We start from the raw sequence: 25,046 nt of genomic DNA, 5'->3' as shown, positions 1-25,046 counted from the left end.
TTTTCTAAATTCTTAAACGCTTAGACCGTTTTAATATTTGCTTGAAGAGATTGTGTTAAATGCTTTGCAGGTAACAATCCGTTAATAACACAGTTACATAGATATTATAGGAACAGGAATTGCCCATTACACCAAATAAGACCCCTCCCACCATATCCCTCACCCCTTTGTCACCAAAATCCCCCAATCCCTTCTCACCGTAATCCCCCAATCCCTTCTCACCGTAACCCCCCCCAATCACCCCAATCCCTTCTCACCGTAACCCCCCCCCAATCACCCCAATCCCTTCTCACCGTAACCCCCCCAAACACCCCAATCCCTTCTCACCGTAACCCCCAATCCCCCAAACCCTTCCCATCGTATCCCCTAATCCATTCACACTGTAACCCCCAATCCCTTCTCACTGTAACCCCCAATCCCCCCAAACCCTTCCCATCGTATCCCCCAAACCCTTCCCATCGTATCCCCCAATCCCTTCCCATCGTATCCCCCAATCCCTTCTCACCGTATCCCCCAATCCCTTCTCGCCGTATCCCCCAATCCCTTCTCATCGTATCCCCAATCCCTTCTCACTGTAACCCCCAAACCCCCCAATCCCATCTGGTCGTACCCCCAATCTCTTCTCATTGTATCTTACAATCTCTTCTCATTGTATCCCCCAATCCCTTCTCGCCATATCCCCAATCCCTTCTCACCGTATCCCCCAATCGCTTCTCACCGTAACACCCAATCCCTTCTCACTGTGACACCCAATCCCTTCTCACTGTGACACCCAATCCCTTCTCACCGTATCCCCCAATCCCTTCTCGCCGTATCCCCCAATCCCTTCTCATCGTATCCCCCAATCCCTTCTCGCCATATCCCCAATCCCTTCTCGCCATATCCCCAATCCCTTCTCACCGTATCCCCCAATCGCTTCTCACCGTAACACCCAATCCCTTCTCACTGTGACACCCAATCCCTTCTCACTGTGACACCCAATCCCTTCTCACTGTGACACCCAATCCCTTCTCACCGTATCCCCCAATCCCTTCTCACTGTAACCCCCAATCCCCCCAAACCCTTCCCATCGTATCCCCCAAACCCTTCCCATCGTATCCCCCAATCCCTTCCCATCGTATCCCCCAATCCCTTCTCACCGTATCCCCCAATCCCTTCTCGCCGTATCCCCCAATCCCTTCTCATCGTATCCCCAATCCCTTCTCACTGTAACCCCCAAACCCCCCAATCCCATCTGGTCGTACCCCCAATCTCTTCTCATTGTATCTTACAATCTCTTCTCATCGTATCCCCCAATCCCTTCTCGCCATATCCCCAATCCCTTCTCGCCATATCCCCAATCCCTTCTCACCGTATCCCCCAATCCCTTCTCACTGTAACACCCAATCCCTTCTCACCGTATCCCCCAATCCCTTCTCACCGTATCCCCCAATCCCTTCTCACTGTAACACCCAATCCCTTCTCACCGTATCCCCCAATCCCTTCTCACTGTATCCCCCAATCCCTTCTCACCGTATCCCCCAATCCCTTCTCACTGTAACACCCAATCCCTTCTCACTGTAACACCCAATCCCTTCTCACCGTATCCCCCAATCCCTTCTCACTGTAACACCCAATCCCTTCTCACTGTAACACCCAATCCCTTCTCACCGTATCCCCCAATCCCTTCTCACTGTAACACCCAATCCCTTCTCACCGTATCCCCCAATCCCTTCTCACTGTAACACCCAATCCCTTCTCACCGTATCCCCCAATCCCTTCTCACCGTATCCCCCAATCCCTTCTCACTGTAACACCCAATCCCTTCTCACTGTAACACCCAATCCCTTCTCACCGTATCCCCCAATCCCTTCTCACTGTAACACCCAATCCCTTCTCACTGTAACACCCAATCCCTTGTCACCGTATCCCCCAATCCCTTCTCACCGTATCCCCCAATCCCTTCTCACTGTAACACCCAATCCCTTCTCACCGTATCCCCCAATCCCTTCTCACCGTATCCCCCAATCCCTTCTCACTGTAACACCCAATCCCTTCTCACCGTATCCCCCAATCTCTTCTCACCGTATCCCCCAATCCCTTCTCACCGTATCCCCCAATCCCTTCTCACTGTAACACCCAATCCCTTCTCACCGTATCCCCCAATCCCTTCTCACCGTATCCCCCAATCCCTTCTCACTGTAACACCCAATCCCTTCTCACTGTAACACCCAATCCCTTCTCACCGTATCCCCCAATCCCTTCTCACTGTATTCCCCAATCCCTTCTCACTGTAACACCCAATCTCTTCTCACCGTATCCCCCAATCCCTTCTCACCGTATCCCCCAGTCCCTTCTCACCGTAACCATTGAGCCTACACATGGAAAGTGGCCACTTGGTTGAGGCATGGGTGAACTGTCTATCAACTTGGATCTGGGTGTTCAGAGCTGGGGTGGAGGACGGGACAAAATACATTTCTCAAATGGAGTATGTCTGATTCAGGCCTGGGAACACACTGGTGAGGAGGGTGTGTGATTATTCAGATACTCTTGATCTAAATGGTGGGAATTCTCTGAGCTATGATATATGGCCACTTGCTTTCTCTGTGTAATACTTTATACAGATGACAATACATTATCTCAAGAATGTTCCCACCACATAACCTGAACCTTGGTGGCTAGCAAATACATCATATCTCCTGAATGTGACTCTCTGCTTTCTGATCTATAGCTACAGGGGGTGAATGAGGGCAAAAAGAACAAGCTTGCATTTTTAAAGCACCTTTCGTGACCTAAGGATGTCTCAAAGTGCTTTACAGCCAATGAACTATGTTTGTAGTCACTACTGTAATGGAGGAAACAGGGCACCCAATTTGCACATAACAAATTTCCACAAACAGTAATGTGATAATGACCAGATAATCTGTTTTTTTGATGTTCATTGAGGGATAAATATTGTCTCGGACACTGGGGATAAGTCCCCTGCTCTTCTCTGAAGTGCAGTGGAATCTTTAGCATCCACCCGAGAGGGCAGACGGAGCCTCAGTTTAACGTCTCATTTAAAAGTCAACACCTCCGACAGTACTGCACTCCCTCAGTACTGCACTGCAGTGTCAGCCTGGAGTTTTGGCTCAAGTCCTGGGATGTGACTTGAACCCAGAACCTGCTGACTCGGGTCTCCCAGGTTTCAGGAGTGATGGATCGCTAGGGTCAGGATTTACTCCATGTGGTATCACAAAACAGTTGAGTGCACTGGATACAGCAAAGGCTATGGGCCCTGAAAACATCCGGGCTGTATTACTGAAGACTTGTGCTCCAGAACTAGCCATTCCCTTGGTCAAGCTGTTCCAGTACAGCTACAACACTGGCATCTACCCAACAATGTGGAAAATTGCCCAGGTATGTCTTGTTTCAAAAAGCAGGACAAATCCAACCTGGCCAATAACCGCCCCATCAGTCTATTCTCAATCATCAACAAAGTGATGGAAGGTGTCGTTGACAGTTCTATCTGTGACTGATGCTCAGTCTGGGTTCTGCCAGGGCCAATTGGTTCCAGACCTCATTACAGCCTTGGTCCAAACGTGGACAAAGGAGCTGAATTCCAGAGGTGAGGTAAGTGACTGCCCTGGACATCAAGGCAGCATTTGTCCAAGTGTGGCATCAAGGAGCCCTAGTAAAATTGAAGTCAGTGGGATTCATTAGGAAAACTCTCCACTGGCTGGAGTCACACCTAGCACAAAAGAAAATATTGTGATTGTTGGAAGCCAATCATCTCAGCTCCAGGACATCACTGCAGGAGTTGCTAGGGTAGTGTCCTAGGCTCAACCATCTTCAGCTATTTCATTAATAACCTTCTCTCCATCATAAGATCAGAAGTGGGGTTGTTTGCACAATGTTCAATACCATTTGTGACTCCTCAGATAGTGAAGCAGATATGTGGCCACGTGAAGCAAGACCTGGACAACATCCAGACTTGGGCTGATGGGGCGGCACAGTGGCGCAGTGGTTAGCACCGCAGCCTCACAGCTCCAGGGACCCGGGTTCGATTCTGGGTACTGCCTGTGCGGAGTTTGCAAGTTCTCCCTGTGTCTGCGTGGGTTTCCTCCGGGTGCTCCGGTTTCCTCCCACATGCCAAAGACTTGCAGGTTGATAGGTTAATTGGCCATTATAAATTGCCCCTAGTATAGGTAGGTGGTAGGGAAATATATAGGGACAGGTGGGGATGTGGTAGGAATATGGGCTTAGTGTAGGATTAGTATAAATGGCTGGTTGATGGTCGGCACAGACTCGGTGGGCCGAAGGGCCTGTTTCAGTGCTGTATCTCTAAACTAAACTAAACTAAACTGATAAGTGGCAAGTAACATTTGCACCACACAGGTGCCAGAAAATGACCATCTCCAACAAGAGAGAATCTAACCATCTCCCCTTGACATTCAATGACATTACTATCTCTGAATCCCTCACTATCGACATCCTAGGGGTTACCATTGACCAGAAACTGAACTGGACCAGCTGTGGCTATAAGAGCAGGTCAGAGATTGGGAATTCTGTGACAAGCAACTCACCTCCTGTCTCCCCAAAGTCTGTCCACCATCTACAAGGCACAAGTCAGGAGTGTGATGGAATACTCTCCACTTGCCTGGATGGGTGCAGCTCCACCAACTCTCAAGAAGCTCGACACCACCCAGGACAAAGCAGCCCTCTTGATTGGCACCCCATCCACTACCTTCAACATTCACTCCCTCCACCACCAACGCACAGTGGCAGCAGTGTGTACCATCTACAAGATGTACTGCAGCAACTCGCCAAGCTTCCTTAGACAGCACCTTCCAAACCCATGACCTCTTCCACCAGGAAGGACAAAGTCAGCAGATGCATGGGAACACCACCCCCTGCAAGTTCCCCTCCAAGCCACACACCATCCTGACTTGCACTGTTCCTTCACTGTTGCTGGCTCAAAATCCTGAAACTCCCTTGTTAGGAGCACTGTGGGTGTACCTACACCCCAAGGATTGCAGTGATTCAAGAAGGTGGCTCACCACCACCTTCCCAAGGACAATTTGGGATGGGCAATAAATACTGGCCCAGCCAGTGACACTCGCATCCCATGAATGAATGTAAAACAAAAGTCCCTGGGTATTTAGTACTTAATATGTGGGCCTTTGATACATGCTCGTGCCAATTTTCAACACGCCTTATTGTTCTCACAGCTGCTAGCATATTCTGAGAAAGAGCACTCCCTATGTTGGTTGCCCGTGAGTGGCAGAGATCATGACGAGCCCGTCAGTATTTTTAGCTTGTTGGTGTGACAGATTCCAATGAGAGCATGCTCTCTCTCTGGCTTTCCCCTTCTTTTCCGGGTAACAGTGAGGCCTAAACAGGAGTGAGGATTCTGCCTCCAATAGAGGGATCCTGGAGAACAGAGTCTGAGGTACAGGTTGTGCTTTCTGTGCTGTGAATGACGGGTGCTCTATGCTCCAACTACTGAAAGCACATTGCCAAAAGGTCTCAGTACTGCCACACTCGGAGTTAAACTAATTCCAGCACACGGTTGTACATGTAGCTAGTCTGGGGCTGAGCTAAGGTGTTTCAGATTACTTAGAGCACAGAAACAGGCCATTCAGTCCAACAGGTCTGTGCTCCACATGAGCCTCCTCCAGTTCTTTATCTCACCCCATCAACATATTCTTCTAATCCTTTCTCATGTTGTTTATCCAGCTTCCTCTTAAATGCATCTACACGGTTCACCTCATCTACTCCCTGTGCACATTCTCACCACTCTCTGGATAAAGAAGTTTCTCCTAAATTCCCGAAAGGATTTATTAGTGACTATCTTATATTTAAGGCGCTCAGTTCTAGCCTGTCTTGACTGTGCATCTCATACATCATGGCCACATTACTGTATTCAAGAAGAGAATTATACGGCACAAGAGAATATTACCTCCAGTTCCAAATGTGATGAAGCAATTTTTAAAAAGTCAACCGAATGCTAGGAAATGCTAGTGTTCTTGATGACAGACCAATATTGGATAATTGCACTGCAGTAATAGGTCAGTGGGACTAATCCAACAGTGTGTAGAGTGCTGAACCGGCATAAACAGAGCAACCAGCCCAAAACGCAATCCAAAACCAATTGGGATGGGGCGGGGGGGGGGGGGGAGAATGTGACAGTTTTCCAAAAAAAAAGAGTTGGGTAAAAGGTTCTAGATTACGATTGCACAAAATGGAGACTGGGGCCCGATCGCCAAAGAATCAACAGAGGAAATGGGTTGGCAGGAACATAGAACATAGCCTTTCACATCTGAATGGTGATTTAATATGAAAATTACCAGGCACCCCTCCACCAAACATAGTCAGCCCCTCAAACCTGTTCCACCATTCAATTAGATCATGGCTTATCTGTATCTCAAACTCCTGTTATCTGCCTTTGTTGCATAAACTCTGACCCAATACAAATCTGTCGGTCAGTCTTGAAAGCTCCAGTTGATCTCCAGCATTCACAGCCTTTTGTCGGGGTGCGGGGGGGGGGGGAGGGGTTTGGGGAGAATGCCGGATTTCTGCTATCTGTCAGATGAAGAAGTGCTCCCTGACTTCGCCCCTGAATGGCCTGACTAATTTTAAGGTTGTGCCCTCTTGTTCTGAAGTTGTCTACCAGAAAAAGTACTTTGTCTCTATTTACCCAATCGAATGTTTTCAACAATCAAAAACACTGCAATCAGATCATCCCTCAATCTTTTAACCTCGAGGGAATACAAGCCAAATTTATGTACCCTGTCCTGATAATTTAACACTTTGTATCCACTGAGCTAACCAAGAGGCTCATGCTCTTCACTAAAATCTATTTCCAGATTGGTCTTGAAATGTTCTTTTTAATGGAGTGTAGGACTGGTGTTTCCCCTGCATGTGTGCGCAGTGCAGAGGGCATCTTTCAAAATCCAGTACCCATACATTATGAGACAGTCAATCACTGGTGTGACCATGATCCCCATCATCAATCTTTGTTTGACAATTCTGTGGACTCACTAATAATACTGCCACTTCCCTCATATTGTGCAAGAGTGATATCTTTATGAGATATCGCATGGCAACTTGTAGAAAGATTTACAATGAGAAAGCTGTTTAATTATGGGAATCCCAGGCAGCCCCCAAGCAACAATCAATCAGCTGGCATAAAGGATACTGGACCCTTGTCCTCAGTGAAATGTACTCCAGATGTCAGATCTCCATGCTGGGGTAAAGTTTAAGGATGTGCAGTCCCAATGCAGAACCCCGTAAACCAGGAGTGCAGACTGGGAAATCAGGTCACAACAGGAATAAATACTAGTAAATTAACCGGCTCTGTTCACTTAAACAATTAGAAAGCCAGTCCTTCCAAAGTTGACTTTTGCTTGGATATCTCACTTTATGCTGTAAACAAGCCAGAGTAACAGAACTGGTGGGTAAAGGTCGGTACTGTATAACACTAGGGTACAGTATTGGTGGGTACAGATCTGTCACTGTATAACATGGGTATAATACAGGTGGGTACAGGTCTGTCACGGTATAACACGAGTACAGTATTGGTGGGTACAGATTGGTCACTGTATAACATGGGTATAGTACAGGTCTGTCACTGTATAACAAGGGTACAGTACTGGTGGGTACAGGTCTGAAATTGTATAACACTGGGTAACAGTACTGATGAGCAAAGCACTGTTGCTGTATAACACTGGGTGACAGTATTGGTGGGTACAGGTCTTTCACTGTACAACAATGAGGTACAGTACTGGTGGGTACATGTCTGTCACTATATAACACTGGGGTACAATACTGGTGGGTACAGGTCTGTCACTGTATAACATAATGGTACAGTACTGGTGGGTGCAGTTCTGTCACTGTGGAACACTGGGGAACAGTACTGGTGGGTACAGGTCTGTCACTGTGTAACATTATGGTACAGTACTGGTGGGTACAGGTCCGTCACTGCGTAACATTATGGTACAGTACTGGTGGGTACAGGTCTGTCACTGTGTAACATTATGGTACAGTACTGGTGGGTACAGATCTATCATTGTGTAACACTGGGGTACAGTACTGGTGGGTACAGGTCTGTCACTGTGTAACACTGGGGTACAATACTGCTGGGTACAGGTCTGTCACTGTATAACACTGGGGTACAGTACTGGTGGGCACAGGTCTCTCACTGTATCACACTGGGGTACAGTAATGGTGGGTACAGGTCTGTCACTGTATCGCACTGGGGTACAGTACTGGTGGGTACAGGTCTGTCACTGTACAACACTGGGGAACAGTAATGGTGGGGACAGGTCTGTCACTGTATAACACTGGGGTACATTACTGGCGGGTACAGGTCTGTCACTGTGTAACACTGGGGTACAGTACTGGTGGGTTCAGGTCTGTCACGGTATTACACTGGGGTACAGTAATGGTGGGGACAGGTCTGTCACGGTATAACACGGGTACAGTATTGGTGGGTACAGATTGGTCACTATAACATGGGTATAGTACAGGTCTGTCACTGTATAACAAGGGTACAGTACTGGTGGGTACAGGTCTGAAATTGTATAACACTGGGTAACAGTACTGATGAGCAAAGCACTGTTGCTGTATAACACTGGGTACAGTACTGGTGGGTACATGTCTGTCACTGTGTAACATTATGGTACAGTACTGGTGGGTACAGATCTATCATTGTGTAACACTGGGGTACAGTACTGGTGGGTACAGGTCTGTCACTGTGTAACACTGGGGTACAATACTGCTGGGTACAGGTCTATCACTGTATAACACTGGGGTACAGTACTGGTGGGTACAGGTCTCTCACTGTATCACACTGGGGTACAGTAATGGTGGGTACAGGTCTGTCACTGTATCGCACTGGGGTACAGTACTGGTGGGTACAGGTCTGTCACTGTATCACACTGGGGTACAGTAATGGTGGGGACAGGTCTGTCACTGTATAACACTGGGGTACATTATTGGTGGGTACAGGTCTGTCACTGTATCACACCGGGGAACAGTAATGGTGGGGGCAGGTCTGTCACTGTATAACACTGGGGTGCATTACTGGTGGGTACAGGTCTGTCACTGTATAACACTGGGGTACAGTACTGGTGGGTACAGGTCTGTCACTATTACACTGGGGTACAGTACTGGTGGGTACAGGTCTGTCACTGTATAACACTGGGGAACAGTAATGGTGGGGACAGGTCTGTCACTGTATAACACTGGGGTACAGTACTGGTGGGTACAGGTCTGTCACTGAATTACACTGGGGTACAGTAATGGTGGGGACAGGTCTGTCACTGTATAACACTGGGGTACAGTACTGGTGGGTACAGGTCTGTCACTGTATTACACTGGGGTACAGTACTGGTGGGTACAGGTCTGTCACTGAATTACACTGGGGTACAGTAATGGTGGGGACAGGTCTGTCACTGTATAACACTGGGGTACAGTACTGGTGGGTACAGGTCTGTCACTGTATCATACCGGGGAACAGTAATGGTGGGGGCAGGTCTGTCACTGTATAACACTGGGGTGCATTACTGGTGGGTACAGGTCTGTCACTGTATAACACTGGGGTACAGTACTGGTGGGTACAGGTCTGTCACTATTACACTGGGGTACAGTACTGGTGGGTACAGGTCTGTCACTGTATAACACTGGGGAACAGTAATGGTGGGGACAGGTCTGTCACTGTATAACACTGGGGTACAGTACTGGTGGGTACATGTCTGTCACTGAATTACACTGGGGTACAGTACTGGTGGGTACAGGTCTGTCACTGTATTACACTGGGGTACAGTACTGGTGGGTACAGGTCTGTCACTGTATTACACTGGGGTACAGTACTGGTGGGTACAGGTCTGTCACTGTGTAACACTGGGGTACAGTACTGGTGGGTACAGGTCTGTCACTGTATAACACTGGGGTACAGTACTGGTGGGTACAGATCTGTCACTGAATTACACTGGGGTACTGCAACATTATGGCGGGTACAGATCCACTTCTCTTGTGCTGATTACTGCAGACACTAGAAAGTAAGAAACACAGTCACAAATTATTCAGCCCATTATTCATTGCTGAGTTAATGGCAACACTTGAGCAGCCATGTCTCGCGTCTCCTTTACACATCTCCCCTGTAGCGTGGGCCCATTAATATCCAGAGTTCCAGCTTCTGACCACTGTCTGGTGGATAGAGCTCATGCAAATATTGGCTCGTGACAGCATCGTGTTTAGTTACGATGCTGTGTGGGCAAATTACTAACTGACAGTCATTATCGTGAATTAGACATAAACAGTAGCCCCTTTTGGGCGATGTCCTGCAATCCACCCAGTCCCTATGCTAATATACCCAACAGTTGGAATAATTATTGTGACAAAGGAAGAACTGACATTTCTATCGCCCCGTTCACAACTTTAGGAAGTCCCAAAGCGCTTTACAGCCAATGAAATATGTCTGAAATGTAGTTGCTAGAATAATGCAGGAAGCCAAGCAGCCAATTTACACACAGCCAGTAGCCACAAACTGCAATAAGATAATGTCAAGATAATCTGTTTTAAAATGTTGAATGAGGGATTCATATTGGCCGCAACACGGGGAGAACTCAACTCTTCTTTCAATATTGCCATGGGATCTTTTACAAAATCATAGAATTGTTACAGCACAGAAGGACGCCATTCGGCCCATCGTGTCTGCACCAGCTCTCCTAATGAGCATTTCACCGCTTGCCAGTCCCCCACCTTCTCCCCATAACACTGCGCATTTTTCCTCTTCATATAACTGTCGAATTCCCTTTTGAATGCTTCAATTGAACCTCTCTCCACCACACTTTCAGGCCTTAACCACTTGCTGTGTGAAAAAGTTTTTCCTCATGTTGCTATTTAAATTTACTTTAAATCTGTGCCCTCTCGTTCTCGATCCTTTCTACTCCGTCCAGACCCCTCATGATTTTGAATACCTTTATCAAATCACCTCTCAGCCTTCTGTTCTCCAAGGAAAACAGTCCTAACTTTTTTTTTTAGAGATACAGCACTGAAACAGGGCCTTCGGCCCACCGAGTCTGTGCCGACCATCAACGACCCATTTATACTAATCCTACACTAATCCCATACTCCTACCACATCCCCACCTGTCCCTATATTTCCCTATCACCTACCTATACTAGGAGCAATTTATAATGGCCAATTTAACTACCAACCTGCAAGTCTTTTGGCTTGTGGGAGGAAACCGGAGCACCCGGAGAAAACCCACGCGGTCACAGGGAGAACTTGCAAACTCCACAGGCAGTACCCAGAATTGAACCCGGGTCGCTGGAGCTGTGAGGCTGCAGTGCTAACCACTGCACCACTGTGCCGCCCTAACTTCTACAATCTATGTTCATAACTGAAATTTCTCATCCCTGGATGCCTTCTCGTGAATCATTTCTGTACTCTCTCCAATGCCCTCACGTCTTTCCTCAAGTGTGGTGCCCAGAACTGGACGCAATACTCCAGCTGAGGCCGAACTAGTGTCTTATATAAGTTCAAAATAACCTCCTTGCTCTTGATCACTATGCCCCCATTAATAAAGCCCAGGGTACTGTAGGCTTTATTAACTACTCTCTCAACCTGTCCTGCCACGTTCAATGGCTTTACATCCACCTGAGAGGGCAGACTGGGCCTTGGTTTAACATCCCATCTGGTTATCGGACCTATGACAGTGCAGCACTCCCTCAGTAGTGTCAGCCTGGACACTGCCCCACGAGGGCTCTATGTTCTCTGCAAGATATGCATTGCAGCCAGGATACTGGCCCACTCCAGGATCTGCCTACCCTGCACAACTCAGCTACATGCGTGAGTCATGAAACCCTAGGGACTGTAGGAAGAGAGTTGAGACAATTTTAGATGCTAGATTTGCTCACGTTTCATCAGTTCGCTTACTGACAAACAGTCAGGAGCATCGACCCATTTGTATTATGAAAACAATTCCAAAGCAAATGTCAATCCTACTTTTTTAGGAAACTTTTTAAAGTGAACCTTTTAGTTGTAGGGTTGTTCTTACCCGTTTTGTTCTGGTCTTGTTCTGCTGTGTAACTTGTGCAATTTTTTTACTCCTGCACAGGAGGCAATTCCACGAAACCCAGAGAGGAGGAGGAAACCGTCTAGTCTCTCATCAGGTAGTCAGTGGACACCAAGCCCTGATTGGGTGAGTAGTCAGTGGAATCCAAGCCCTGATTGGGTGAGTAGTCTGTGGACACCAAGCCCTGATTGGGTGAGTAGTCAGTGGACACCAAACCCTGATTGGGTGAGTAGTCAGTGGACACCAAGCCCTGATTGGGTGAGTAGTCAGTGGACAGCAAGCCCTGATTGCGTGAGAAGTGAGTGGACACCTAGCCCTGTTCGGGTGAGTAGTCAGTGGACAGCAAGCCCTGATTGAGTGAGTAGTCAGTGGACAGCAAGCCCTGATTGGGTGAGTAGTCAGTGGACTACAAGCCCTGATTGAGTGAGTAGTCAGTGGACAGCAAGCCCTGATTGAGTGAGTAGTCAGTGGACAGCAAGCCCTGATTGGGTGAGTAGTCAGTGGACAGCAAGCCCTGATTGAGTGAGTAGTCAGTGGACAGCAAGCCCTGATTGAGTGAGTAGTCAGTGGACAGCAAGCCCTGATTGGGTGAGTAGTCAGTGGACAGCAAGCCCTGATTGAGTGAGTAGTCAGTGGACAGCAAGCCCTGATTGGGTGAGTAGTCAGTGGACAGCAAGCCCTGATTGGGTGAGTAGTCAGTGGACAGCAAGCCCTGATTGGGTGAGTAGTCAGTGGACAGCAAGCCCTGATTGGGTGAGTAGACAGTGACAGCAAGCCCTGATTGGGTGAGTAGACAGTGACAGCAAGCCCTGATTGGGTGAGTAGTCAGTGGACAGCAAGCCCTGATTGAGTGAGTAGTCAGTGGACAGCAAGCCCTGATTGGGTGAGTAGTCAGTGGACAGCAAGCCCTGATTGGGTGAGTAGACAGTGGACAGCAAGCCCTGATTGGGTGAGTAGACAGTGACAGCAAGCCCTGATTGGGTGAGTTGTCAGTGGACAGCAAGCCCTGATTGGGTGAGTAGACAGTGACAGCAAGCCCTGATTGGGTGAGTAGTCAGTGGACAGCAAGCCCTGATTGAGTGAGTAGTCAGTGGACAGCAAGCCCTGATTGGGTGAGTAGTCAGTGGACAGCAAGCCCTGATTGGGTGAGTAGACAGTGACAGCAAGCCCTGATTGGGTGAGTAGTCAGTGGACAGCAAGCCCTGATTGGGTGAGTAGTCAGTGGACAGCAAGCCCTGATTGGGTGAGTAGTCAGTGGACACCAAGCCCTGATTGGGTGAGTAGTCAGTGGACAGAAAGCCCCGATTGGATGAGTAGTCAGTGGTTGAAAGCCCTGATTGGATGAGCATCAGTGGATACCAAGTCCTGATTGGATGAGTAGTCAGTGGTCACAAAGCCCTGATTGGATGAGCATCAGTCGATACCAAGCCCTGATTATATGAGTGGTCAGTGAATACGGTGCCCTTACAGACCTGTCAGTAGACTATTCCACCATGAGGGAGTATCTGAGAAGTCACCAACCTGTGCTCTCCCAATGTCCACACAGTCGCATTTTCAGTACATCGCTGGACGGCAGCACGACCCCTAGCTGACTTATCCCTCTCAGTAGCCCAGGGGGAGCGGCTAATTGTAGCACTCCTAATCGCTTTTGCAGCTGTAATCGTCTATTTCAGCATAGGCCACCCATTGAACCTGGAACTTTTTTGCTCTATGTGGCTCAGTACAGCTCAAGTTCTTTCATTGTTTGCAGGGAGGGTCCAGTGATTCTGCAGCATTTGGCTCTTCCCCATCCTACATCACTTTTTAAAATTCTTGGATGGAAAGTGGGCATCACTGCCTATCCCTAATTGCCCTTGAGAAGATGGTGGTGAGCTGCCTTTTTGAACTGCTGCAGTCTTTGGGGTGTTGGTACACCAACAGTGCTGTAAGGGAGGGAGTTCCAGGATTTTAACCCAGCAACAGTGAAGGAACGGCGATATAGTTCCAAGTCAGGATGGTGTGTGACTTGGAGGGGAACTTGCAGGTGGGGGTGTTCCCATGCATCTGCTGCCCTTGTTTTTCTAGGTGGTAAAGGCCGCGAGTTTGGAAGGTGCTCTCGAAAGAGGCTTGGTGCATCGCTTGCATTGCATCTTGTAGATGGTACACACTACTGCCACTGCGCGTCAGTGGTGAAGGGAGTGATTGTTTAAGCTGGTGGATGGGGTGCTGACCACGTGGGCTGCTTGTCCTGGATGCTGTCAAGCTTCTTGAGTTTTGTTGTTGCTGCACCCATCCAGGCAAGTGGAGAGTATTCCATCACATTCCTGACTTGTGCCTTGTAGATGGTGGACAGGCTTTGGTGAGTCTGGAGGTGAGGCACTTGCTGCAGAATTCATAGCCTCTGACCTGTTCTTGTAGCCATGGTATTGATGTGGCTGGTCTAGTTCAGTTTCTGGTCAGTGGTAACTCCCCAGGATGTTGGTAGTGGGGGGTTCAGCGTGAAACAATTGCTCACCATCTAAGTTCAAGACTGAGAAGACAGGTGAAGATAGAGCACCAGCTATCAGGACTGTGGGCTCCTCTGGAACTGTACTCCAGCAGGAGTCAGAATCTGTAGGAGAAGGGAGAATCGTCCGGAAACAAAAGGCAAAATCGAGAGACCAATTGGAAATGTGGCTGTCTTTAATCTGTTCTGTTCAAGCTTGGAGTTTGCATGTGCCTAGTTTGTTTAACATTCTGTTTTAACAGGTGTCCTGTGGGCTTGCAGCCAGCAAATGATATTTTCCTAACAGAATATTGTTTGTTAATAATTTACATGCTTTATGTGTCACAGGGGTCATTTGCACTATTTGTTGTAACAACATGACTTTGGCAGGAATGCAGACCATCAATTGGAAGAGCAGAATTTCTAAAGACAGTGAAGGCCACTTGGCTTAACAGGCTCATCTAATAATCAGTAAACACCCCTGCCTACACACCTCCCCATATCCCTCACTCCCACCTCCCCATATCCCTCACTCCCACCTCCCCATATCCCTCACTCCCACCTCCCCATATCCCCCACTCCCACCTCCCCATATTCCCCACTCCCACCTCCCCATATCCCCCACTCCCACCTCCCCATATCCCCCACTCCCACCTCCCCATATCCCCCACTCCCACCTCCCCATATCCCCCACTCCCACCTCCCCATATCCCTCACTCCCACCTCACCATATCCCTCACCCCCACCTCACCATATCCCTCACCCCCACCTCACCATATCTCTCATCCCTGCCTACACATCTCACCATATCCTTCACCCCCACGTCCACCATAATCTTCACCCCCACCTCACCATATCCCTCACCCCCATCTGACATATCCCTCACCCCCAACTCCACCATATCCCTCACCCCCACCTCACTATATCCCTCACCCCCACCACACCATATCCCTCACCCCACCAGATCCCTCACCCCTGCCTACCCATCTCACCATATCCCTCACCCCACCTACCCACCTCACCATATCCTTCACCCCGCCTATCCACCTTACCATATCCCTCACTCACACCTCACCATATCCCTCACCCCACCTACCCACCTCACCATATCCTTCACCCCGCCTATCCACCTTACCATATCCCTCACTCACACCTCACCATATCCCTCACCCCACCTACCCACCTCACCATATCCTTCACCCCGCCTATCCACCTTACCATATCCCTCACTCCCATCTCACCATACCCCTACCTCCACATACCCATATCACCATATCCCTCAACCCCACCCCCATCTACCCACCTCACCATCCCCCTCAACTCCAGCAATCAAACTTCTCCCCATATCCCTCACTTCCTTCTCACCATGTTTCCTGGTCCCATCTCATCTTGCCCCTCAAACCCTCTCTATCCAGGGATCAATCTAATTGCCCTTGACCCCATTTATACACTTCACTTCGTCCATCCCTGGTAACATATTCCCCCACCCAATTATTCGTTGGGTGAAAAGCCCCCCCGACTCCCCAGTACAAAAGCAAAATACTGTGAATGTTGGAAATCGGAAATAAAAATGTAAAATGCTGGAAACACTCAGCTGGTCAAGCAGCATCTGTGGAGAGAAAAACAAATGTTTTAGGTTGGTGTCCGTTCAACATAACTAGAAAATGTTAGGGATTTAACTTCATCAACCTGAAACGTTAACTCTGTTTCTCTCTCCACAGAAGCTGCCAGACCTGCTGAGTGTTTCCAGCACTTTCTGTTTTTATCCCCTTGATTCCCCTTTGTTGTTCGAATTCTCTCATTCTTAATCAGTGTCCCTGATCCTTGAACCCTTCACTTGAGGAGCAATTTGACCCTGTCTGCTTCCTGTTGTAATCTTCAAATCTTTGGTGAGGTTGCCTCAAAGTCTTTTTTTTTCCAAAGAAGCAAACCCAACACTTTGAACCTTTTGGCTGTTTTATTGAAGAATGCTCTAGATTTAAGCCAGAAACTCGCTTTATAGCCCCTGTTTTTAAATGAACAGACTTACTAGGCAACAGGTATTGACAGAAGACGTGGGAGTCCAGCACGGGGGGTGGTGATGGGTGTAGTGTACCACAGCGTCCTGCCGAAAGCCAGGGGTCCAGCCTGGGAGAGATAGCGATCAGTAACCTGGACTTCATGTTCTCTCTCTATTCCAGTCGAACTGCAGGGACTGAGATAAGCAAAAGCTCGTGGTCCCTAGAGCAGAAACTTCTGCCTCAGTGGATGCTCCTGTAGGCGGTAGTTCCACAGAAGAGAATCGCACAGCCGCAAAAGGAGGCCATTTGGTCCATCATGTCTGTACTGGCTATTTGAAAGAGCTATCCATTTAGTCCCATTCCTCTGCTCTTTCCCAGTAGCCCTACAAATTTTTCATTTTCTCGAGTTTATTCAGTTCCCTTTTGAAAGTTACTATTGAATCTGCTTCCACTGCCCTTTCAGACAGTGCATTCCAGATCATCATAACTCACTGCATAAAAATATTCTTATACACCCTCTGGTTCTTTTGCCAATTTAAAAAAATCTGTGTCCTCTGATTATCCTGCCGGGAGAAACGGTTTCTCCTTATTTACTCTTAACAGAAGGTGCAAAATAGTCGGAGGGAAGGATTTGAATAATTCCCACCATTTTGACTTTTCTGGACTAACATTGCATTCTTTAACCTTCCGTTGCTGAGTGAACCTCCTTTGGGTCTTGAGTCCCATTGGTCCGTGAAGCATTAGGTGGGTGTGCTGATCCCATGGCCCTATATGCTTCACACTGTCACTTACCGTTCTGGGCACTTTACTAATTCTGCAGAGCTACGATGTTTTTACAATATTATAAACACAGAAATGGTTTGAGATTGCCTAGAGTTTGTTAGTTTTAATACTCAGCAGTGGGACTGGCCTTCACTTCTGGGATCTTGTTTGAGCCCAGCATAGAGCAACAGGATGGCCCTCTAGTCGTTCTGCGTCTGTGTAAAATGGTTCGGAGGAGTGTCAGCCCAGCCCTAGGGAGCTCGAATCTGCATCACGAAACTGCCCCAAATTCAGTGCTGATTGACAGTCTCATTCAGGGAGGCCACAGAGTGATTGCCTGAAACGGGAAGTGCACTGGTGTGAGCGCGAATCTTCCAACTGAGTGCCCAATAGAAATCTGATCAGCCACAGGTGAAATTATGCTAATACTGTTTTAGCCACTTGGATTAATGTTAGCTTTACACAGACTCTTACAATGCAGATAAATGAACTTCACAGAAGGATATTTACTTAAACATCTGCCACCAGACAGCGATCAAGGGAGTAAAGAAACCACAACAAACAAAAAACACACAGACACTCTGAGTTTTAGTCTTACCATTTTACCAACAATTGCACAAAAAGGTTAAAGTTCACATGCATAGGCTGTGCTAATGAGTATTGAGATCATATAACGACGATGTCTAGTAGTCATTTTTTATTCAGTAATTGCAGATGCAGTTCACCACATCTCGATTCCCAAATTTGCACATCCGGATTCCCAATTATCCTGATCTGAGTTTCCTATTGGCCAACACTGCTCTAGGTTTGGGGCTGAATCACGTGATTGGGAAAGATTAGAGGGAGTTTCAGTGTAAATGAGACAAAATATTGGGCTTAATAGGGCAGCTTTGTGCTGAGAGGTCTTACCCACCACCAGCTGAATTAGTGCTTTCCAATCTGGGGTGGGCTGGGTTTGAGCAAAAATCCCAGAGGTGAAGGGGCAGAGTGTGACCCTGTGACCCGCTGAGTCACCAGCCGTCAGTTTCTAACCAACCCCGGTAGGCTTTGGTCTTGTTGCTGATGCTTGTTGACTGTGTGTCTCTGGAGTTTAACCCGTTGGGAGTGACTGATTTGCTGTGTTCTTTAATTGTCTGTGCACGTCTTCCCTTGCATGGTACTAACCCTGCCTTCACTGTGTGTGACGTTTGACCTGCAGGTAATATCATGGAAATCAAAACTCCCCCTACAAACAATCATGCGCCTGTTGCAGGTTCTGGTCCCACAAGTGGAGAAGATCTGCATCGACAAGTAAGCATGTGCACTAACAATTATCGGCTGCAGGATGGGCAGCTCGGGGCCTTTCATACTCCTCGGAGATACAGTTAAAAACTCGCTGCCTATGGGGAGATAGCAGCATCACTGACCCTTATTGTTAGTTCTTAATAAAACAATTCTAAATCTTTAATCTGTCAAAATTCATTTTAACTTTAGGTGCAGATACCTGGATGCTGCCATTCAATTTGGTGTTACTGTGCTAATGGCACTTGTTAGAGTGACTCCCTCTGTGGTAACAGTGCCAGGAGTGAGCTGGTAAAATGTCAGAAAACCAGCAGCTAGGGTGTTTAATTGCCAACAGGAATTGATTGCATTAGAGGTAGGAGAGGAGATTTACCATCAACCTTCTGATAGCTTGATGGCTGAGGCAACATGAGACTGAGCTATAAATCTGGCTGGTGTCAGATATAGTTCTCAGTTTATGCCAAGGGAGCTCATCCCTGATTGGACAGTGATCTGGGTGTTACGACTGGTCTTAGCGCCCCAATGTAAGCAGCATGAATGCCTCATTGGGGGTGGGGAGGGAGGTGAGTTGAGGTGGGTGGTCCTGCTCTTGATCACTGTCTGACCCTCCCAACCCCTTTGCTGCAGGTAAGCATTTGTTCACGAGCACTGCGGGAGGGCTGGACCGGGTGTGAAAGCCCCAAACCCCCCATGTCCGAATAGTCAGGCACTGTCTGGACTCACTCTGGAAGGAGATCCATTTAGGTATCAGTGGCTTCAGGACAATGAGAGGTGAGAATTAAAAGCAGTGGAACACAAGTTTAATGGGTTCTGCACCAATGATCTGCTTCTGAGAATTATTTCCCATTGAATTTATTAAGGGCACTGAGACTCTTAAAGGGATGGCTATATGGAAAAGGAGACCCCAAATCTGACCACCTCCTTTAAAAGGGAGTTTTATATAATGTGTTTAAATGATATCAAACCAGTGAATTATTACATGGGATATTTTTGTTCAAATTGAGTATGAAAATGTTCTTGTTAGGAACTGTGGGAATTAGGTTAACACAGCCAGTTTGATATTATCAATTCAGCATTAGAGTGCAAACTTGCTACTGATAATGCAACTCCCTCACACTGTCACTCAGTAACCCCACCTCCAGCACCCTGTTACACTGACTGTATCTCTACTGATGTTAATCCAGCTCCGTCTCACTGTCGCTCAGTCACCTCTCCTCTAGTGCTTTGCCTCACTGACTGTATCTCTGCTGGTGTTATCAGTTCCTTCACACTGTTAAGGATTAGTAATTTTAAGGGTACTGCAGTGATGCTCTGTATCCTTGTGCTAGGAAGAGTGAATGCTCACCCAGGTTGCCCCTCCTGATCACTGAATTGTGTTGAAAGTTGCATGTGTAGTTATTAGGTGCAAACAGGTTTGGGGGTCAGCTGTGATGCCCTCTAGAGTCAAATAGTCTTCTAATACCCATATGTGCAAAAGAGGAACAGGTGTAGGCCATTCAGCCCCTCAAAGCAATTCTGCTATTCAATTCGATCATGTCTGATCTGCACCTTTACTCCATTTCCCCGCTTTGTTTAAGAACTCTTGATATCCTTATCCAGCAAAACTCTTATCAATCTGTTTTGATATTTTTTAATTGACGGAGCAGTGTCACCACCCAGCTGTACCCTGGCATAAGGAGGTGGGGTGGAAATGGCAAGGATAGGGGAAAGAGTTAACACTTTTATAAAAATGTACAAACAGTTTCTAAACTGTGACCTGTTTCTGTTTGAATGCAGAGGTTTGACCGATGAGTCGGAGATCCTGAAGTTCCTGCAACATGGCACACTGGTGGGATTACTCCCTGTGCCACATCCGATCCTCATTCGCAAGTACCAGGCCAACTCTGGCACTGCCATGTGGTTCCGCACGTACATGTGGGGCGTCATTTACCTGAGGTGAGCAGCTCCTTACCATCCGCTGTGTTGTCTTCTCAAGTAATGGTGTGGAACTTTCAGACTGTGTCCATCTAGAGAGTGAAAGTAAGCTAATTTATCCATCCTGACCTCCCTAAACTTTGAGGGCTTTAGCAAGAGTACTTTAATATTGTGCATTTACACTTTAATGTTGTGCATTTACACTTTCAAACCAACTTTTACTTTTGCAGTGTGGGCATTATTGTCATGTAGGAAGGGCGGCAGCTAATTTGCATACAACAGGATCCCATAAACAGCAAAGAGATAAATGACCATAAAATCTGTTTTTGTGATGTTGTTTGAGGGATAAATATTAGTCAGCGGGTCGAAGAGAATTCCCCTGCTCTTCGAATAGTGCCATGGGGTCTCTTTCGCCCACCTGAGAAGGCAGAGGGGGGCCTTGGTTTAACGTTTCATCCAGCAGCTCAGAGGTCCCTCAGTATGGCCCTGAAAGGTCAGCCTGGATTGTCTTTGATCCTTGAAGCCCGCCTGATGAGAGTTTTGAGTAGGCTTGTAAATGTGAGAGCAGTCACCCACTTTTTCCAGTGATGGGTGCACTCTTACACAATTGGTTACACTCATAAATGAAAGCAAAATACTGCAGATGCTGGAAATCTGAAATAAAAACAGAAAGTGCTGGAAGTACTCAGCAGCTCAAGCAGCATCTGTGGAGAGAGAATCAGAATTAACATTTCAGTTCTGTGACCTTTCATCAGAACTGGCAAAGGGCAGAAAAGAATTAGGTTTTAAGCAAGTAGGGGGCTGGGGGTGGGTTTGGTGGGGAAGGGAACAAAAGGGAGGGTGTGTGATAGGGCAGAGGGCAGGAGAGATTAAATAACAAAGCTGTCCTCGGACAAAGGCAAAGAGTGTGTTAATACTTGTGGTGAAAGACAAAGCATTAGTCCAGAGAGAGTGTTAATAGCAGAATAGTGAGCAGCTCTGACTACATGAAAAAATAGGCACATGGTTAAAATATAAAATAAAATGTAATAAAAATAGAAAAATATGAAAAAAGGCCAGTCATGCTCTGAAGTTATTGAACTCAATGTTCAGTCTGCAAGGCTGTGGAGTGCCTAATCGAAAGATCAGGTGCTGCTCCTTGAGCTTGCATTGATGTTCACTGGAACACTGCAGCAGGCCAAGGACAGAAATGTGGGCATGAGAGCAGGGGGGTGTGTTGAAATGGCTAGCAACTAGAAGCTTCAGGGTCATGCTTGACTACACTTCCTCACACTTTGTTTCCTGTAAGGACTCCATCCCATTCTCCTAGTTTCTTCATCTCAGACACATCTGTTCTGATGATGCTGCGTTTCACAACAGTGCTTCTGACATGTCTTCCTTTTTTGCTCAATTGAGGATTCCCCCCCACTGTGGTTCACAGGGCCCTCAACCGTGTCCGACCAATTTTCCGCACCTCTACCCTCACCCTTCCCCCCCCTCCCTGAAACGCGACAGGGTTCCCTTCGTCCTCACTTTCCACCCTACCAGCCTCCACATCCAAAGGATCATCCTCCGCCATTTCTCTCACCTCCAGCATGATGCCACCACCAAACACATCTTCCTTTCCCCTCCCCTGTCAGTATTCCGAAGGGATCGTTCCCTCTGTGATACCCTCGTCCACTCCTCCATCACCCCCGACACCTCATCCCCATCCCACGGCATCTTCCCCTGCAATCGCAGGAGGTGTAATACCTTCCCCTTTACCTCCTCTCTCCTTACTATCCCAGGCCCCAAACACTCCTTTCAGGTGAAGCAGTGATTTATTTGTACTTCTTTCAATGTAGTATAATGTATTTGCTGCTCACAATGTGGTCGCCTCTACATTGGGGAGACCAAGCGCAGACTGGAACACCTCCGCTCAGTCCGCAAGCAGGACCCTGAGCTTCCAGTTGCTTGCCATTTCAACACCCCCCCTGCTCTCATGCTCACATTTCTGTCCTGGGATTGCTGCAGTGTTCCAGTGAACATCAACGCAAGCTCGAGGAACAGCATCTCATTTACCAATTAGGCACAATGCAGCCTGCCGGACTGAACATTGAGTTCGATCATTTCAGAGCATGACTGGCCTTTTTTATAATATTCTATTTTTTATTCTATTTTTTACTTTCTAAACATGTGCCTATTTTTTCATGTAGTCAGAGCTGCTCGTTATTCTACCATTAACACTCTCTCTGGACTAATGCTTTGTCTTTCACCACAACCATTAACACACGCTTTGCCTTTGTCCCAGGACAGCTTTGTTATTTAATCTCTCCTGCCCTCTGCCCTGTCACACACCCTCCCTTTTATTCTCTTCCCCAACAAATCCACCACCCCCCCACCCCACTCCCCCACCTGCTTAAAACCTAATTCTTTTCTAACCTTTGCCAGTTCTGATGAAATGTAGCAAACCTGAAACGTTAACTCTGCTTCTCTCTCCACAGATGCTGCCTGACCTGCTGAGTATGTCCAGCACTTTCTGTTTTTGTTTCGGGTTACACTCGTACTGAACTTTCTGTTTGTTTCCACAGGAATGTTGACCCACCCATCTGGTATGACACAGACGTGAAGCTCTTTGAAATTCAACGGGTGTAATAAGGAGCCAAGCTGGAAACGAGCAAACACTTTGGCCAAATTTCTTTCCGTTTTAATTCTCAATCTGACAGCTGGTTTCTGCACCTCGTTATCTAATCTAATCTTAACATAAGCAGTGTGTCTGATAGGACTATGGGCAGAGCCCCTCACTGACTGAGCCAGAACCCCCTCTACCTGTCACTGAGTGACCGAGTGATCCAGCTAACCCGAGTCAGAACCCCCTCTACCCGTCACTGAGTGACCGAGTGATCCAGCTAACCCGAGTCAGAATCCCCCCGTCACTGAGTGACCGAGTGATCCTGCTATCCCGAGTCAGAATCCCCCCCCCCATCACTGACTAACCGAGTGATCCTGCTATCCTGAGTCAGAACCCCCCCCATCACTGACTGACCGAGTGATCCTGCTATCCCGAGTCAGAACCCCCCCATCACTGAGTGACCGAGTGATCCTGCTATCCCGAGTCAGAACCCCCCCCCCCCCCCCACCTCTGTCACTGAGTGACCGAGTGATCCAGCTATCCGGAGTCAGAATCCCCCCCCCATCACTGAGTGACCGAGTGATCCTGCTATCCCGAGTCAGAATCCCGCCCCCATCACTGAGTGACCGAGTGATCCTGCTATCCCGAGTCAGAACCCCCCCCCATCACTGAGAGACCGAGTGATCCTGCTATCCCGAGTCAGAATCCCCCCGTCACTGAGTGACCGAGTGATCCGGCTAACCCGAGTCAGAATCCCCCCCATCACTGAGTGACCGAGTGATCCTGCTAACCCGAGTCAGAATCCCCCGTCACTGAGTGACCGAGTGATCCTGCTATCCCGAGTCAGAATCCCCCCCATCACTGAGTGACCGAGTGATCCTACTAACCCGAGTCAGAATCCCCCCCCCATCACTGACTGACCGAGTGATCCTGCTATCCTGAGTCAGAACCCCCCCATCACTGACTGACCGAGTGATCCTGCTATCCGGAGTCAGAATCATCCCCCCCCTCCGTCACTGAGTGACCGAGTGATCCAGCTATCCGGAGTCAGAATCCCCCCCCCCCATCACTGAGTGACCGAGTGATCCTGCTGTCCCGAGTCAGAACCCCCCCCCATCACTGTGAGACCGAGTGATCCTGCAATCCCGAGTCAGAATCCCCCCCCCATCACTGAGTGACCGAGTGATCCTGCCATCCCGAGTCAGAACCCCACCCCCATCACTGAGTGACTGAGTGATCCTGCTATCCCGAGTCAGAATCCCCCCATCACTGAGTGACTGAGTGATCCTGCTATCCCGAGTCAGAATCCCCCCCCCATCACTGAGTGACTGAATGATCCTGCTATCCCGAGTCAGAATCCCCCCCCCCATCACTGAGTGACTGAGTGATCCTGCTATCCCGAGTCAGAATCCCCCCCATCACTGACTGACCGAGTGATCCTGCTATCCCGAGTCAGAATCCCCCCCCCATCACTGAGTGACTGAATGATCCTGCTATCCCGAGTCAGAATCCCCCCCCCCATCACTGAGTGACTGAGTGATCCTGCTATCCCGAGTCAGAATCCCCCCCCCCATCACTGAGTGACTGAGTGATCCTGCTATCCCGAGTCAGAATCCCCCCCCCATCACTGAGTGACCGAGTGATCCTGCTACCCGAGTCAGAATCCCCCCCCCATCACTGAGTGACCGACTGATCCTGCTATCCCGAGTCAGAATCCCCCCCCCCCCCATCACTGAGTGACCGAAGTGATCCTGCTATCCCGAGTCAGAATCCCCCCCCCCCCCATCACTGAGTGACCGAAGTGATCCAGCTATCCCGAGTCAGAATCCCCCCCATCACTGAGTGACTGAGTGATCCTGCTATCCCGAGTCAGAATCCCCCCCCATCACTGAGTGACCGAGTGATCCTGCTATCCCGAGTCAGAACCCCCCCCATCGCTGACTGACCGAGTGATCCAGCTATTCCGAGTCAGAATCCCCCCCCCCATCACTG

At 48.3% G+C, this 25,046-nt stretch overlaps 1 protein-coding gene across 1 annotated transcript in view; it reads left to right on the top strand.

Moving 5' to 3' along the window:
- Positions 1 to 23,546, top strand: part of LOC137384186 (protein HID1) — a 181,151-nt gene extending 157,605 nt beyond the window's left edge. Inside the window, exons 17-20 of the mRNA XM_068057826.1 lie at positions 12,086 to 12,169; positions 18,468 to 18,559; positions 20,327 to 20,485; positions 23,014 to 23,546. Coding sequence (XP_067913927.1) covers positions 12,086 to 12,169; positions 18,468 to 18,559; positions 20,327 to 20,485; positions 23,014 to 23,077 — 399 coding nt within the window. The 3' untranslated portion in view covers positions 23,078 to 23,546. The remainder of the gene's footprint in view (positions 1 to 12,085; positions 12,170 to 18,467; positions 18,560 to 20,326; positions 20,486 to 23,013) is intronic.
- Positions 23,547 to 25,046: the final 1,500 nt, after the last annotated feature.

Source organism: Heterodontus francisci, chromosome 26 (assembly GCF_036365525.1).
Source record: "Heterodontus francisci isolate sHetFra1 chromosome 26, sHetFra1.hap1, whole genome shotgun sequence".
Classification (NCBI taxonomy): domain Eukaryota; kingdom Metazoa; phylum Chordata; class Chondrichthyes; order Heterodontiformes; family Heterodontidae; genus Heterodontus; species Heterodontus francisci.
This window is presented reverse-complemented; position numbering and strand designations above follow the sequence as displayed.